The 16,273-nt window shown below is 39.3% G+C and overlaps 1 protein-coding gene across 5 annotated transcripts in view; it reads right to left on the reverse strand.

Annotated features, from left to right (window-relative positions):
- Positions 1-2,037: 2,037 nt before the first annotated feature.
- Positions 2,038-16,273, reverse strand: part of LOC109079045 (protein phosphatase 1 regulatory subunit 12B-like) — a 30,048-nt gene continuing 15,812 nt past the window's right edge. Inside the window, exons 2-8 of one of the 5 annotated variants that reach the window (XM_042712709.1) lie at positions 11,863-11,879; positions 11,610-11,745; positions 11,213-11,317; positions 10,788-10,838; positions 10,421-10,471; positions 4,148-4,378; positions 2,038-2,949 (exon numbers count right to left, since the gene is read on the reverse strand). In XM_042712709.1, coding sequence (XP_042568643.1) covers positions 4,244-4,378; positions 10,421-10,471; positions 10,788-10,838; positions 11,213-11,317; positions 11,610-11,745; positions 11,863-11,879 — 495 coding nt within the window. In that variant the 3' untranslated portion in view covers positions 2,038-2,949; positions 4,148-4,243. Of the gene's footprint in view, positions 2,950-4,147; positions 4,379-8,372; positions 8,448-10,420; positions 10,472-10,787; positions 10,839-11,212; positions 11,318-11,609; positions 11,746-11,862; positions 11,880-16,273 lie in introns of all 5 variants that reach the window. The other 4 variants (XM_042712714.1, XM_042712712.1, XM_042712710.1 and 1 more) reach the window with 4 other exon arrangements.

Below are 16,273 nucleotides of genomic sequence, written 5' to 3' on the forward strand. Positions count from 1 at the left end.
TTAAATGTAACAGTAGTAAATTTTGAGTACACAACTAGTTTCTAAGTGCTTCTTTAGTATTTGTACTTTATGTACTATTGGTTTACTAGTTCTAGTCGACAGTTTATGAAAGTTCACATTGAAATATACTCTCAGTAAACTACTAGTTTAATAGTTTTTATGCAGCAAGTCTTCTTTAAGTGAAATTAATATATAACTATATACTGTATATGATGTTATTTACTTATAGTATGAAACCTAATAAGCTAGTGGTTTACTGGGAGTATTATTTAATGTGCTCTAAAAGAAAAATGGGTTAGAATTATATAACTAGTAAACTAACTGTATGCCAATAAGATCACTTGTAGTGTAGTTGTAGTTGTGTACTCACATTTACTGTACTATGTTCCACTAATTTACTCCCAATTTACTCCCAAAAATAGTACATGTACAAGTATACTACTTGTCTATTGATGTTAGTACTTACTACAAAAATAAGTTTACTTGGAAAACAAACTTTATTGTTTACTTAACTTCTTAAAGTATTTTGTAGGTCTGATAAGAAATGGCTACTTTATGGAACTTATACATATTAAACATGAATTAAACAGAACACTAAAACACACATAAGAACACTAAAAACAGGAAATGCACTTCAGTGAAGTGTAAAATGAAAATGGTGGAACCTGGGATGATGGCTGTGGTGATCGTGCAGGCAGGCAGAGGGCAGCACTGCACCTAAAAAGGCACTTGACTACATTATCTGTATTTTACAGTGTGTTTTTAATACTCAGGCAAACAACAAACACAATCATAAACAAAGTGCTGTGAGCATTGGTTCAAGATTATAGGTTCAAAACTGTGGACAATGAAAAGCATCTGAAATGCCATATTATGTGTGATGTGTTTCTGTTTTATCCATATAGATACTATTAATTACAAACAAAAAGGCACCAATAAATATAAAACACATTCAATGGTTCCACGTATCCATTCTTCAGCCCATCAGTTCATACAGTATATAAACACTACAACTGTAAAGGTAAACAGGACAAATGGGTTGATATGAGGAGAGTGACATCATCTCTCAGTGGAAACATTCCTTTTAGAATGTTCTGGCAGAGTTTCTGAAGAGCATACTGGACCATATTAGACCAACTGACCGCTTTTGGATAATTCAGTTGGATTGATGATCAAGTACTATTTAAAAGAATGGCAGTTTGTTCAGCTTCTCCCTGCTGAAAAGACCACAACAGTCGGTGACCAATGCTTTGGCTGCCTATCCGTAGTGTGCTGGTGTTTCCACAAAACACTTAACAAGCAAGAGTCTTCTAGTCAGCCAGCTTCATCCGAGAAACCTAGTTGACCAGCCTCACAAACTAGTTTTTGCTGGTCAAGAGAATCTTTATACTGGTTCCACAGATAGACTAGCCGCAATCTGGTTCCAAAAAAGTGGTTTTCATGCCAAAAAAGAACCATTTTGGGTTCCCCAAAGAACCTTTACATTTTAGAACTGTTCTAAAAAGAAATTATTTTTCCTAAGTGTGAAAAAAGATTTTTAAGAACATTTTGTGAAATGGAAAGATACTGTGGATGTTAAAGATTCTTTGTGGAACCATCAATGCCAATGAAGAACCGTTATCTTTAGGATTTTTAAACCAGCCTGGGCCAGCATGGACATTTTCTGTTGTTGTTTTTTTGTTAAGTTTCGTTTCGTTTCATTTCCAGCAGGAATTCTGTTATCTTCTACATCAGGGTTCTTCAGATCTTGCCCTGGAGGTCCAATGCACTGCAGAGTTTAGCTCCAACCCTGATCAAAGTCACCTGCATGTGATTTAATAATGATCCCAAAGACACTGATTGGCATTGATTAGCTTGCTCAGGTGTGTTTGATTAGGGTTAGAGCTAAACCAGATTTGAGGATCCTTGTTCTACACTGATCCTGAACAATTTAGAGCAGGGGTGCCCAACCCTGCTCCTGGCGATCGACTGTCCTGCATTGTTTAGCTTCAACCCTAATCAAACACACACCTGCCTTTAATTTTTAAGTGAGCCTGAAGACCTTAATTAGTTGCTTCAGGTGTGTTTGATTAGGGTTGGAGCTGAACTTTGCAGGACAGTCGATCGCCAGGAGCAGGGTTGGGCACCCCTGATTTAGAGTTTAGTAATGGTTAATAGTGAGAAAATATTCCGTTGATTGAATGCTTCCGTGGGAGAAACCAACACTGTTCCTAGAGTGTTACTTGAGTGTTACTAAACCAGGTCAACCCAGGTTAAGGTGGTGAAACCAGTTAACTAGTTCAAGTTATGTTTTTGAACACTGTTAACCAACTCAGCCAGGCCTTCACCAGTAAAATGAATGATCAGCTCTGACCAGGTCAATTATGATAGATGACCTCAGCTCTAATAGCCAGTAGCCCTGTCAGTCAACCACCTAAACCAGCTACCACCTTATTTTGTAAGAGAGTGGATACCTACTTTCTTCTATGGAACACACACACACACACACACACACACACACACACACAAAAAAAAATATTATTCTGATGCATTTTGGTAACCAACCCATTTTGGTGACCAATGACTTATATTGTGTGAACAAAAAAGACTGAGACATTTCTCAAAATATCTTCTTTTATGTTCCACAGAAGAAAGAAAGCCGTACCAGTTTGTAACGACATGAGCGAGTAAATTATGACAGAATAAAAATTAAAAAAAAAATGTGAGTCAATCTCTTTAACCCTGGAGCTGATGCACCAAGAGCAAGTGCCGACACAAACCATTACCCGGCATGACAATGGTCAGTTTGAAGTCAATGTGAAGTTCTCAGATTTGGTGTCTCTCTGTTCAGTGTTTCTCCTCCCCTCCTCCAACCGGTCGTCCTCACTTGGAAAGTTTGCTGATGACTCTGATTAAGGCTCCATTCTCATCTTTGAGCCGCTGGTTATCAGACTTGAGTTCTGTCAAAACCTGAGATTAATTAAAGGTGAGAATGAGAAAGAAGAATGCTTGTGATTATTAACTTAAATATTTAATGGTCATGTGGCGTTACAATGATGAGATGGCAATGCACCATAAATTAAAATAGTTTTTCTAGACCACAGATTCATTTCTTTGGGTGTAAAACATTTTTATGAGAGAAATATATGTAATAAACCATGCAAACATTGCTAGACCGTAACACAGCAGAATATGATTTTCAAAGTCACCTTTCCAGCTGGCAGTGGCATAAGAATGTGTACTCATGCATAGAGAGGTTCACCTCCTACTCCAGTAAAAAAGCATTGCCAGAATTACAAAAGCCACTCATGACTTCATATCACATCTGTCCAACTACTGGATACAACAACAAAGCTTTTTTGTGCTCTCTTTTAAATAAAATATCCAACACACACACAGAAGCTCACAGCAACGTGGACAGTTCTGGCATTCTGAACATGAATAGGATACAAACTGATGTCCTGCTACATTTTAAGCAATAAAGGCACAAATCCCATGTTCTTTAGAAAGAGAACTATTGATATCTAAGATAAATCATTATCTGACATAAGATTAACATAGCATGTAAACTGCATTAAAGAGCCAACAATTAAAATCATAATTCATTGTTAAATCAACTGCTGAATTGAATTAAATTACTTGAGAAAATACTATCCATATTTTATCAAAAACATAACCTAATATTTTGAATAATAATTAATCCATAATTTGTAAGTTTTTTTTTTTATTATTTGTATCTTTATTTTTTCTATTATTGTTATCTGTTTGTAACATAGACATACTAATGTCATTTATAACCACTGAATTACATATTATATCATTATTCTATTTTAGTTTCATTTTTACAATTATTTTTGTTTATTTCTTATTGCTATCCGTGTAATACAGGCATCCAAGGTTCTGTAATGTCATTTATAACCAGTGAGTAGATGTGTTGACAGAGACTAGAATGTGACACTAAAGAGGCTCTGATTTGATTTGGACATTGGAGTATAGAGACCTTTGGTCATTGGTTTAGAAGATCTATAAATATCTTCAAAGCCGCTGCCTGCAGGAGGAATGTGAGGGGTTGCCCTTCCCCAAACCCAGGAGAGAAACAGGGAGAAAGAAAGAAGGCACGAAAAAGCTTTCCCAATGCAAAACAAAGAAATGAAACAGAGAGACCTGCCTGAGAGGTGAACAGCAGCAGACAAAGGAAGAGGACTACAGGGTGCAGCGGAGAGAACAGGAAGCAGGAAAGGACAGAGAGAGATAAAGAGGAGGACTAGAGATCGTCTGTCTCGGGGAGAGAGGCCGTCTGAGTGAGGCGAGCGAGGGAGCACAGCATGGCTTTATTCTCATGTAGGAGGCACGCGTTCCCACTGCGGAGAGCCTGTAGCCGAGCCAGAGCAGGAAAGGTCTGGAGATACAGTACAGAGAGGCCCGAAATCATGACAGCGAGTGTGAAAGAACATCAGAGAGGGTTTGGGATCAAAAATGAACAGCATTAGTGTGTCTGAGTTAGTTAAAACAAAGTCAACATGAAATCAAACTTTATTTTTACACATTCTTATTGTGTTCCTAATTCATCTTTGCACATTATTCACGAGAAAAGTGTTTTATAATTGTTCATCCAAATGTTATGGTGGCCCAGAAGTGCATATTTTGAAGAATGTTGGTATCCAAACAGTTCCAGTTCCAATTGGCTTCCATTATATGGACAAAAAAATATATATTACAAGTAAATGGGAACCAAAACAGTTTAGCCCCTTTCACACTGTGATTCCGGAAAATACACGGGTAATGTGTCCCAGCAATTGTTCCCGCGTCGCTAGATTTTGTACTTTCACACTGCCAGTGATTACCCGGAATATGTGCGTGTGTTCACACACAACCCATAAAGGTCCCGTAAAGACACATGACCTAAGGATGTTACGTGTAATGCGCGAGTCGAAAACTCTAGGCACGTTAACTATCACTTAAGCTGGCGAACAATCTCAGCTTCAGCGCAGAAAGTGAGGAACTAACTGATCTCTGCTTCGTTACAGTTTGCACATATTTTTTTTGTCGCAAATGTTGATCTGCCTTCAAAACACGCTAAAAGAGTCGCGCGATAACGTTCGTCATCACTAAGACACACCCTTTACAGCATTAGTTCTGGCTTTTGTTCACACAGCGCTCATTCCGGGACTGAACCCGGCAATGTTACTAGGTCCCCGACTCGGGATCAGTCCCGGAATCAATCCCAGGTCGTGTTTGCGTTCACATAGAAGGCGACCCGGCAATGTTCCGGCAATTTTCCGGGTCCAACGTGCAGTGTGAAAGGGGCTTTTGATTACCAATCTTCAAAATATCTTTGTTGTGTTCTGAAGAAGTAAGAAATGCATACAGGTTTGGAAGTTCAATGTTTGGCTAGACTATCTCTTAAGAATAACCTTAAATGCAGCTACTTATTGATGCAAGAATCTTCCATTTATATAATGCAATGCTTCCTTCAATTATCCATATCTTTGGTTCTGCTTAAATTAAGCTCTGTTAAAGTTGAATATGCCAAGTGAGGATTTCTCTACCACCTCAAAGGGGTGCATTAAATCTGACAAAGTGGTTTAATAAAGTGTCCAGTGCTCTAAGGACATCCAAGGATATATATTGTGCCAATCTTTTTAAATGGACACTTGAACTTTGCATATAATAATTACTACTTTTGAATGAGCCAATCAGTTTGAGCCAGCCTTTCTCTGCCCTCTTCAGTTGTGCAGTGAATCTAACATATTGGCATCAACAGTCTAGAACAGTCTAGAAAATGTAATGTTTTGAACACTTTTACAGTGCCAATCTTGTTTTTATTATCACTTAAACTTCCCATATGGAACAATACATTTGAGGAATCCTATTTCACCATCAGCCCATTTTGTGGCGCCATTTCTCAACCACAGTAGAGAGCATGTTAAAGTTAACGTAAGTGCTTCATAATAGTTCAAATGGCTTTACAAAATCTAAATATTGAACAGTTTTGCCTGTACCAATCTTTTTTTATGAACTCTTGAATTTGGGACAATATGCAGATCCACTTATTGCTCATTCAGACCAATTTGCTGTGCCATTTCTCAGTCACCACAGAAAGTGGGCTAAAGATAACATATAGGTTTTATACTAGATGTAACAGACTAAAGAAATTCAAATTTTGAACAGTTTTTACTGTAACAATTTTTTTTATGGACACGTTCTTACAGGCACTTGAACTGTTAGCCCAAACTTTATCAAATTAATTCTGAATTGCTTACAATCCTGGCAAAACCCCTTTATATGGCCACATTTAACTGTAAAAAAATTACTTACATTAATTTACATAATTATAATGTGAATCTTGTTTTACTCGTAAATGTCACATTACAAAAGTAAAGTGCATATTTCATGTTGACTTTAGAATGGGAATAGAAATATAAGCATGCAAAGACAATCAAGTGAGAACATAAATCAAATGTTGGATAAACTCACTGACACACTGAACATGCAGCTATAGTCATTCATAAAAAAGGATAAAGAGGACAAGCCTGCAAACATCTTCTTGACCACTTACTTAAAATCAAATCAAGTTTTTAATTATTGGAGAAATCCCCAATATGTTCTTGCATAAAAGCCTCACACTGTGCAGTGAGGAGATTAATGAGTGGCGTGAGGCATCTGTGGTCAACCTCAGAAACTTCCTGAACCAGCATGTGGAGAAACCCTGAGGTTTGACACCGTTTCCAAACGTGGTTTCACGGCTTAGGGATCTGGGACCAGGCCACTGAGTTTCTCCAATGCATGAAAAACCAACAGAACTGCGAGGCATCCAGGATCTGTTCATAGCTCTTTCATGATTCATTGTTTTGTCTCTACAAAGAGCATCTGTAGCCAGATATCTGAATGGTTAACTCTATGAAATGACGTACTGCTTTGACACACAGAGGTTGGCATGTCTTATCAGCCAGCACAGATAGCCAGTACAAGTGCTGTTTTGCTTCAAGTCATGACTCAATTTGTCACAACATGGCTTCTAGATGGTGTTGAGGACAAACGGCTCTCGGCTCTTTCTGCTGCGCCATTCCTCACTCAGTAGATTTCCATTACTAGTAGCCTATGCACCAGAGACTGCTATCTAACCTAAAGCAAAATCCTTCATAAAAAGTCAAAAATCCATTTGAAACACTCAACATAGCAAGACATGACTTGCTAACAGCTGTTTTCAGTCCACTTCTTAAGTCTAATGTTACAAGCCACCGTTTCTGGGTCCAATTGATCCCAAATGCTTAAAAAGGGCTAATATACATTCACACTGTGCTGTAATACTAGTTATAATCCTAACCTATTTATAATCCTAAACTGACACTTAGAGTTCTTAAAAGGTGTGCTATAAATAAATTGAGTACAATAGAGTTTGCCGTTAGCATTTTGCTTCTAATTAACTTCTAAAAAAACTATAAGTTCATTAATAGGGCATTTGCATAACAACTGTTACTTGTTGCATAGGGTGCTGTAATGATGGCATATTTTTACACAAACCGATAAGTTCGTATCACCCTGATTTTCCTGACAAACAATAAGATTTTTCCTCTGGCTTTGGTTTTTTGGATTATTTTTGGAGTTTTATGATTCTTACACATTTTATTCATCATTTACGAATTTTGATACCTGAACACAATCACCAGAAATCAAAAGCTAAACGTAGGCTGTCTTATTTAGCCACTTGCTAACATACAAATTTTGGGGATATTTCTGTTATATTTTACGTCGCAGAATAAAATGCGAAAATATCTAGAGCTTGTGTGAACCACAGAACTTATTTCAGGCATTTAATGAAAGACCTATTTTAAATTCCCATTGACTTTGGGATGATGGAACCAAAAGTGTTAAAATTCACACTAATTTCCAGGTTTTGGCATACAAAAATGTGTCATCCCTGCAGCACTCCATTGTGATTTTGTCTATTGACTACTCAAATTACACAGATTCATTTTGGTGTTAATAGTGTTGCCACAGAGACGCATAATTGCAAGTCTGAGGATATGAACAGCTCATAGTAGGACGTCCTGGATCATCTAGTAATTAGGGTAATCATAACATGAACACAGCATTTACGATCAAGATTATGTTTGACTCAGCCATTTGGATCATTGCAATGCATTCTGGGATTTATATTATTTGGCCACAATGAGTCACAGTTTTTATACAGTGCTCACTATTGTCTTCATAGGACAGTAAGCCTGCTGTTGGGGAATTACAGTAAGAGTTATTTTGAGAGCATTACAGAAAAAAGAGAGTAAGGATACAAATCTGTGACTAAGAGTGATCTACATGACCCATTCCGTGTTGTAATGGGTGTGTTTTGGTGTGTGTGAGCAGGCAACCACGCGTGGGGCAAAACCACTCACCATCTGCCCCTCTTTCACCCAGTCCATCTGAGGATGAACTCAGGGCTGGTAGCGAAACCTCACTGAGGGCGTCTGCTGGGGCAACAGTAACATCACTGATCAAACAAACACAAGTGCTCCCCATTTCTCATGTTCATAAGCTCAATGAAGTGACAGTCTGCTGGACCTGCCAATCAGTGTTTGAAAAGCTTCATAAATATATACTACTAAAAATAAAGCTTATTTAATGGTTTTCCATCAAGAATCTTTAACATTTATGAAACATTGCAAAAAAAGTTCTTTATAGTCAACAAAGGTTCGTTAGATTTTTAAAAGGTTCTTCAGGCCATCCAAGATGCAATAGATTTTATTTTATTTTATTTATTTTTTTTGAGTAGAGCAGTAAAGAAGATTTTTATCTTAAACTGTGGTGCTTAATGATTCATAAAATGCAAGTCAATGGCTACCGTCACTTTGAGTTTCTAATCAAGCAACATGAATACCCGTGGCTCTTGATGATATAGTGAGATCTTATGAAGTGAAACAATCAGACTGAGCAAGAATCTGAGCATTATTTACAACATTATTACCTGTAAGCCAGAGCCTCAGATAAAAAGGGAAACAAGATTATTTTATGCAAACTGGTTCTTGTGGACAGTTTGTTTTAGTGAACATTTGAAATTTTGATTTCAATTTTACAGAGAGGTCTGAGTTGGAACTGTTTTTCAGTTCAGTGATTGCTTGTTACTGGAGTTGGCGAAAACCAGCATCATAGGATCATATAACATATTTTAGCTCATTTCGAGTCAGAGTGACTGTCAGGGACGTCCGACAGTGAGTTTTGATTTAGTAACTTGTATATATGTGCTGCTCGAGCCGCAAACTGTTTCAGATGCTTCAGTCCGATTTGGTTACCTGCACTAAAAAGAACCAGTTCAAAAGAATGATTCGTTTGTGAACCAGACATCACTCTAGACTCTAGCCTGAGGCTCTGGATTACAGGTAATAATCTTAAATATAAATAATGTTTGGTTTCTTTCACAGACTGATGGTTTCACTTTATAGGACCTCAATATATATTGTCAGGAGCCACAGGTATTCATTTTGTGTTGCCTGTTATGCTTTTTTGCCTCTCAAAGTGACAGTAGCCATTAACTTGCATCTTATGAATCACCAAGGACCACGGTTTCAGCTAAATCTTCTTTACAGTTCTACTGAAAAATAAATAAATAAATAAATTCACCTACATTTTGGATGGCCTGAGGGTAGGTAAATTAACAGCAAATTTTCATTTTTGGGTGAACTTTCCCTTAAAGAACTGTCCACTTAAAGGTTCCTTGGGAAACCAAAATGGTTCTTCTATTGCACCATCATTGTGAAACCCCCTCTTGGAACCTTTATTTTTTAAGAGTATTTTATTCCCCTCCATGGTATTCTGAAGCTACAGCTGTTTGCATATTTGTAATATAAATAGTAATGGCATCCGCATATCTTGCCTGAATCTAATCAACTTTGAACTAATCTGATACAAAACACCCCAGAAACCTTGTTACCTCAATTGCAACATGGATCAATTATCTGACTGAGCCTGGCAGACTACAACAGCCGCAGATATCTCATCTGCCTCACATTGATTTGGCCTTTCAGATATTTGGCACCATGTTCTTCTTGGCCCATCAAAATGCCAGCTATGTGCAATTACTGCTGGAATGCTGAACAAAAGCCATGCCGTGTCTCTGTGCTGGATTCAGTCCGGCCCTTGCGTAGCTGCAACTAGGTCACCGTGTACTACTGCAGCTGTGAGATGCTACAGAGCCAAGAGTAGTGGCCATGACTTTGGTGAGGGCTAGTAGCGAGCATTGTGGTGTCTGAGATTGGCTAACATGGGTCAAAACAGGCATGGTAGTTACACTAGCTGTTAAAATCTTAATATAAGTGATCTAACATTTTCAACAGTTAATTCAATCAAACTGTCCTAGTTAGCATCTTTGAACATGCTTTCAAAAGTCTGCCCAACTCAGGTTAAGATAACACGGCAAAACCACATTTAATGAACATTTTCTTTTTACCTTGAATTCTTCTTCCATGTCCGAAACCCTCTTCTCCAATGCTTCTTTTTCCTACACAATCACATGAATAAAATTATTATAATAATAATACCATTACGATCTATAATCTATAAAACATAATTATTTGAATTTTATTATTAATACATTTTTATATTTATATATTTTATTTAAATAATTCATATTTTTATATTTATCCAAATTTAGCAATTAAATTAAATTAAATTAAAATTGAAAACCGTTTGGAAACATGGGTTATTGAGGTACTATGAGGATGAATATCAGTTCAAGATCTTAGCCAGCATTGACGAGAAACACACTGAAATTTCTCAGTAAGTGTCAATAATGATTATATAATGATTACATATACCCTTTTTTCTGATTCAAATACAGTGGACCTCTCTGACATTCTGTCCTGCTTCTGAAAAATATTCACGGAAAGATTAATGAGCAACAGAGAATAAATGCACATAGAAAACTGTAAAAAGATCAAATAACACTGTAAAGTCATATTCAAAGCAAAATATGTTAAAAAATAAAAAAATAAAAGCTGAATGTTGTAATAAGCAATTACTGCTGGACCAGTATCTAGATATATTATTGGCTTTTCACAGATTATAATTCCATACAGATGCTGTGAGCTACACCAAAGGCCAGACCTTTGGGAGCCTGATTGGATTCAGAGAGCTGGGCAGTGCTATTGTTTTTAATACAGGTCCCTCCTCTTGGCGGATAATGGTGATGATTCAGGCCACAGAAAATCTCTCTCCTCATCTACTGGGAATGTCCTCTAACCTGTGTGACTCTGTCAAGCTGTGAGCGGATTTTGGTGAGCTCCTGTTTGCTGTCCTCCAGTCGAGACTTCAGCTTCTCATTCTCAGTCAGTGCATCCTCATACAGCTGATAAAGTCAAACAAACAAGGGTCAAATTCATCGGACTAATTTTGCATCTCCACTGGGAGCTGCTTTCCTGTCGCTGGTCAACAGACGACTGCTAATGGTCTGCACTGGATAAACATATTGGTATTCAGATATATACTACTGTATTTTGATTTTACTAGGTTTGCATATACGCATTGTCCATGTCATAAAATACCCATGTCTCTGGGTATAGTATCTGAGGATTGAGGTATAATAATATCTAATATAATGAATGTGCAATGAGTGTTTTATTAATCAAAGTTATCCTGACCTTCTTATAGTCCTTGCTGGCCGAGTCGTCCTCAGTTTTGCTCAGAGAGGCGAGTCTGTTCTCTCTGCGTGTGTATGTGCTGGTCCGAGCTGACAGTCTGTCTGACGCAGGCTCCACACCACTAGAGTCTGACCTGCTTATAACATCAGTCACTAAGTGAGTGTTGATCATACCAGTTTTTATGCATTTATTTACCAGTAAACAGAAGCAGAAGAAGAAATAATGTTTTTAGACAAGGAATAGACCAGCTTACCTTGAGGCCCGGTCTTGCTAGAAAAAAAAAAAAAGAAGAAGAAGAAGTTGTCATTTAACATAGAAAGAAGATAACCACATTACATTAACAAAATAAAGTACCAAGAATGTACCATGATATTATTTGATATACCATATATATATATATATATAATATATATATATATATATATATATATATATATATATTATATATATATATATATATATATATATATTAGTGGTGGGCCGTTATCGGCATTAACGTGCTGCGTTAACGTGAGACTCTTATCGGGCGATAAAAGAAATATCGCCGTTAATCTATTCTCAAAGTTGGGTTGGGAGCTGGGTCTATACTACGCAAGCTATGATGACTTTCACTGTGATAGTTTAGCGCGGATGTATACCTAGAAGAATTGCACTGTAGGGGGCGAGAACGAGTCTTCGAACCTGTGTGTATGCCTACTGTGAAATTACCAAGCTTCCCAAAAAAAACCTTGACAAGACTCACGCCTGTTTCACACATACTCCGTCTGCAGTGTGTATGCAGTCCGTGTGCGTTACGTGTGTGGTGCAGAAGCAGCACGGACTCATTGTGCTTTCACACAGGACGCGTTTGCAGTCCGCTACTGATCCATGGCTGTTTAGTCCACAAACACAACATTTGTTCATTATTCTATATTTCAAACCATGTAAAAAAAAAAAAATCTTGTGACTCTTATCACAGAACAGTAACAGTCTTTCATAACCATAGACATTAGTTTAAACTTAATAAATATAAACAACGTATTATTCTCATTTGACTTCTAGGTTTGTATAATAAGCTGCTCAAGCAAGCGGCAAAACATTTAAACACAACAATCAGCCTACTTTTCTTGTTGGGATATCGCAAATATTTAAAATTAAAGCACCGCTGACAGAAACAGTCGACTCTCGTGCCTTTTGCATTTAAATCTTTATTACAAGCAATCGCACAGTTCTTAATGAACTTTGTTTTTCTGCTTCAATAAAAGTGCATAGGCCTTTATGTTGCCTCGTTTATCTAAAGGTGCTCTTTTTCTTGTTTTAAACCTAGCCAAAAACCCATGTGTTGCGTGTATAACACAGAAGCCTTTAATAAGTATTCATTTATTGTGAAATTACTGTGTGTGTGTGTGTGTGTGTTAGTATGTATATATATATATATATATATATATATACACACAAAAGCACATGATTATGCAAATCACAGCCCCGAATGCACCCCAGTGAAACAGAAATACACAAAAAGAGTGCTTACAAAAATAGTATGCTTTAAATAATATATTTACATTATGTGCAAAATTAATGTAATGTTTTCGGACACTTGTGTTTCGGACACTCATAATTAATCTTTGAAATATAGTTAAAATGTACTGCTAAATGAATGCACTGACAAACATTTATTGTAAATTAAAATATTATTTTAAAGTGCCCCTATTATGCCATTTTTAAGGTTCCTAATATTGTTTTGGGAGTCTCCTACAATATGTGCATATGTTTATATGCACGCATTTTTCTCTCCAAAAAAATGCATTTAATATCACCTCATTTCCAAACGGTCCTGAAACAATTAGTTTGAAGCAGTTCTTTTTTCTTTATTTGTGTTTAAAAATTTTTGGTGAAGAATCTGGTGCGAGATGCTGCGCTCAGTAGCGCTAATGAGAACATTCTTTGTTCGACCGGTTGTGAAGCATGTGTGTCAAACACGCCAAGAATTGGCTTAAATAACCTTGGTAGGTGACGTCATTGGTTACGTGCACCTGCAGGTTATAAATAGACATGAAACGGACACATCCTCAGGTTACCCCTTTGTCTGAAGAGACGTCCAGGCACGTTGACAGTGCGGCATTGAGGCGCAGCATCTCGTTCCCGCTTTTTCAGGGAACAGGGTTACAGTCAAGTAACCCGAGACGTCCCTTATCAAAAGCTACACTATCAACGCCGCCGCACTGTAAGTGTCTGGACCCCCAGGGTTGTGTAGTGTGTGCGCACAACATCGAAGAGGTCTCAGACATGACTCTGGGATGTCGACTCAAGGACATGCGAGCCCGGAGTAGCATGGACATCCAAGCTATAGAATCTGACAAATGTGTGCGGAGAGGACCAACCTGCCGCATCACACACTTGTTGCAAGCGCGTGCCTCTTGCTAAAGCCATTGAAGATGCAACCCCCCTGGTTGAATGGGCCCTAAATCCTAGAAGGGAAGTTTGACCATGCGCCTCGTAGGCTAGGGCAATAGCTTCCCTCACCCAATGTGAAATTGTTTGCCTGGTGGCAGCTGCCCCCTGGTTGCGGCCCCCATGGCATGTGAAAAGTTGCTCTGACTTACGCCACTGGCTAGTGCGGTGGACGTAAATTGAAGAGCATGTACTGGACACAGTAAGTGAAGTCTTTCCTGCTCCGCTGTCATGAATGGCGGAGGACAGAAGGCTTTGAGAATGACCGGATGTATGGTCGAGAAAGGAACCTTCGGAGGACAATTAGGGTGAGGATGCAAAATAACTTTGACTCGTCCAGGGGCAAAATCTAAGCAGGAAGGCAGGACTGACAAAGCCTGTAAATCCCCAATTCTCTTTAGAGAGGTAATGGCCATAAGAAAAAACATCTTTAGAGTCAGAAGCCTGTCAGGCGCTGATTCTAATGGTTCGAAAGGGGTGCCAGCCAGCCCTTCGAGCACTATGGCTAAATCCTTCGAACCGCTATGGCTAACGAATGAAGGGACCGACTAGCTGGTGCTCGCCCACAGAAACCCCGCTATTTCTCTTGCAACTGAAATGCAGGAACTCCGGTACTGAAACAATTTGGCAGTGAGCTGGGTCTACATGGTGTGTCATGCACCAGCCCTCAAAAACACGCCATCTGAGGGCATAAGTTCTTCTAGTGGAGGGAGCCCTAGCACTTAGAATAGTTTATATTACATTTGCTGAAAGGCCAGCATCTCTTAGTTGGTCCCCCTCAGGGTCCAGACGTGAAGGTTCCAGAGCTTGGGCCGGGGATGAAATACTGTCCCCTGCGCCTGAGAGAGAAGATCTGTCCTGATCGGAATCGCCCACGGCGAGCCGTCGAGGAGGGATATTAGATCTGAGAACCAGACTCTGGTCAGCCAACGGGGCGCTATCAGTAAGAGGCAAGACCCCTGTCGACGGACCTTGGCTAGGACTCCCGGGAGCAGAGCAATCGGAGGAAAGGCGTAAAGACGCAGTCTGGGCCACGTATAGGCCATCGCATCCAGACCCAGGGAAGCTGGATGAGTCTGAGAGAAGTAGAGGGGACATAGTGCCATCTGCTGTGACGTAAAGAGGTCCACCTTTGCTACTTAAAAGCTTTCCCAGATTGACTGACTACTTTGGGGTGGAGTTTCCATTCCCCGTGTTTCACAGCTTGTCCGGACAGCAAGTGTGCTCCCACATTCATATGCCCAGGAATGTAAATCGCCCTGAGGGACAGGAACTTGTCCTGTGCTCAAAGCAGAACCTGCTGCGCTAACTCATTCAAGCGGCGCTACCGCAGTCTGCCCTGGCGATCTATGTAAGAGACTACAGATGTGTTGTCCACCCGCACTAGGACATGGTAACCTCTTAACTACTGGAGGAAGTATTTCAGGGCCAGAAATACAGTCTTTATTTCGAGGCAATTGATGTGCCAATTCGAGAAGATGACCTCTCCAGATCCCCTGGGCTGGACGGCCATCTAAGACTGCTCCCCAGCCCATGAGGGAAGTGTCTGTCATTAGCATGTTGTGACTACAACACATGCCTAGAGTGGGACCCAAAGTCAGAAACCGGGGTCTGAACCATATAGATAGGGTACAAAGCCCCTGGCACGTAACCCTTATCTGTCTCTGAGGATTGGCCCTAGGATGAAATCCCCTGGCTCTGAGCCACAACTGAAACAATCTCATGTGCAGGAGGCCCAAATGTATCACCGTGGATGCAGCTGCCATGAGACCTAAAACTTTTCTGAAAGTGATGAACAGTGACTTTCTGGCCTAGCTTGATGTTCTTTAGGGTGGTTAGAATGGATTCGACACGTGCAGGAGACAGCTGTGCCCGCATTGTGATCGGATCCCATACCATCCCCAAATACGTTGTCCTCTGAGCAGGAGAGAGAACGCTTTTCTTGGCATTGAGTCTCAACCCCAGAGATTCGAGATGAGCTAGGACGACATCCTGATGTCAAAGCGCAAGCTCTTGAGACTGAGTCAGAATCAGCCAGTCATTTATATAATTTAAAATGTGGATGCTCTGGAGTCGTAGAGGAGCCAGAAGTACATCCATGGATTTTGTGTAAGTGCGGGATGACAAGGCTAGGCCGAAGGAAGAACCTGATACTGGTAAGCTTCGCCCCCTGAAAGCGAACCTCAGGAACCTCCTGAGTTGTGGCAATATTTTTATATGAAAGTGCGTGTCCT

Source organism: Cyprinus carpio, chromosome A23, assembly GCF_018340385.1.
Source record: "Cyprinus carpio isolate SPL01 chromosome A23, ASM1834038v1, whole genome shotgun sequence".
Lineage (NCBI taxonomy): Eukaryota > Metazoa > Chordata > Actinopteri > Cypriniformes > Cyprinidae > Cyprinus > Cyprinus carpio.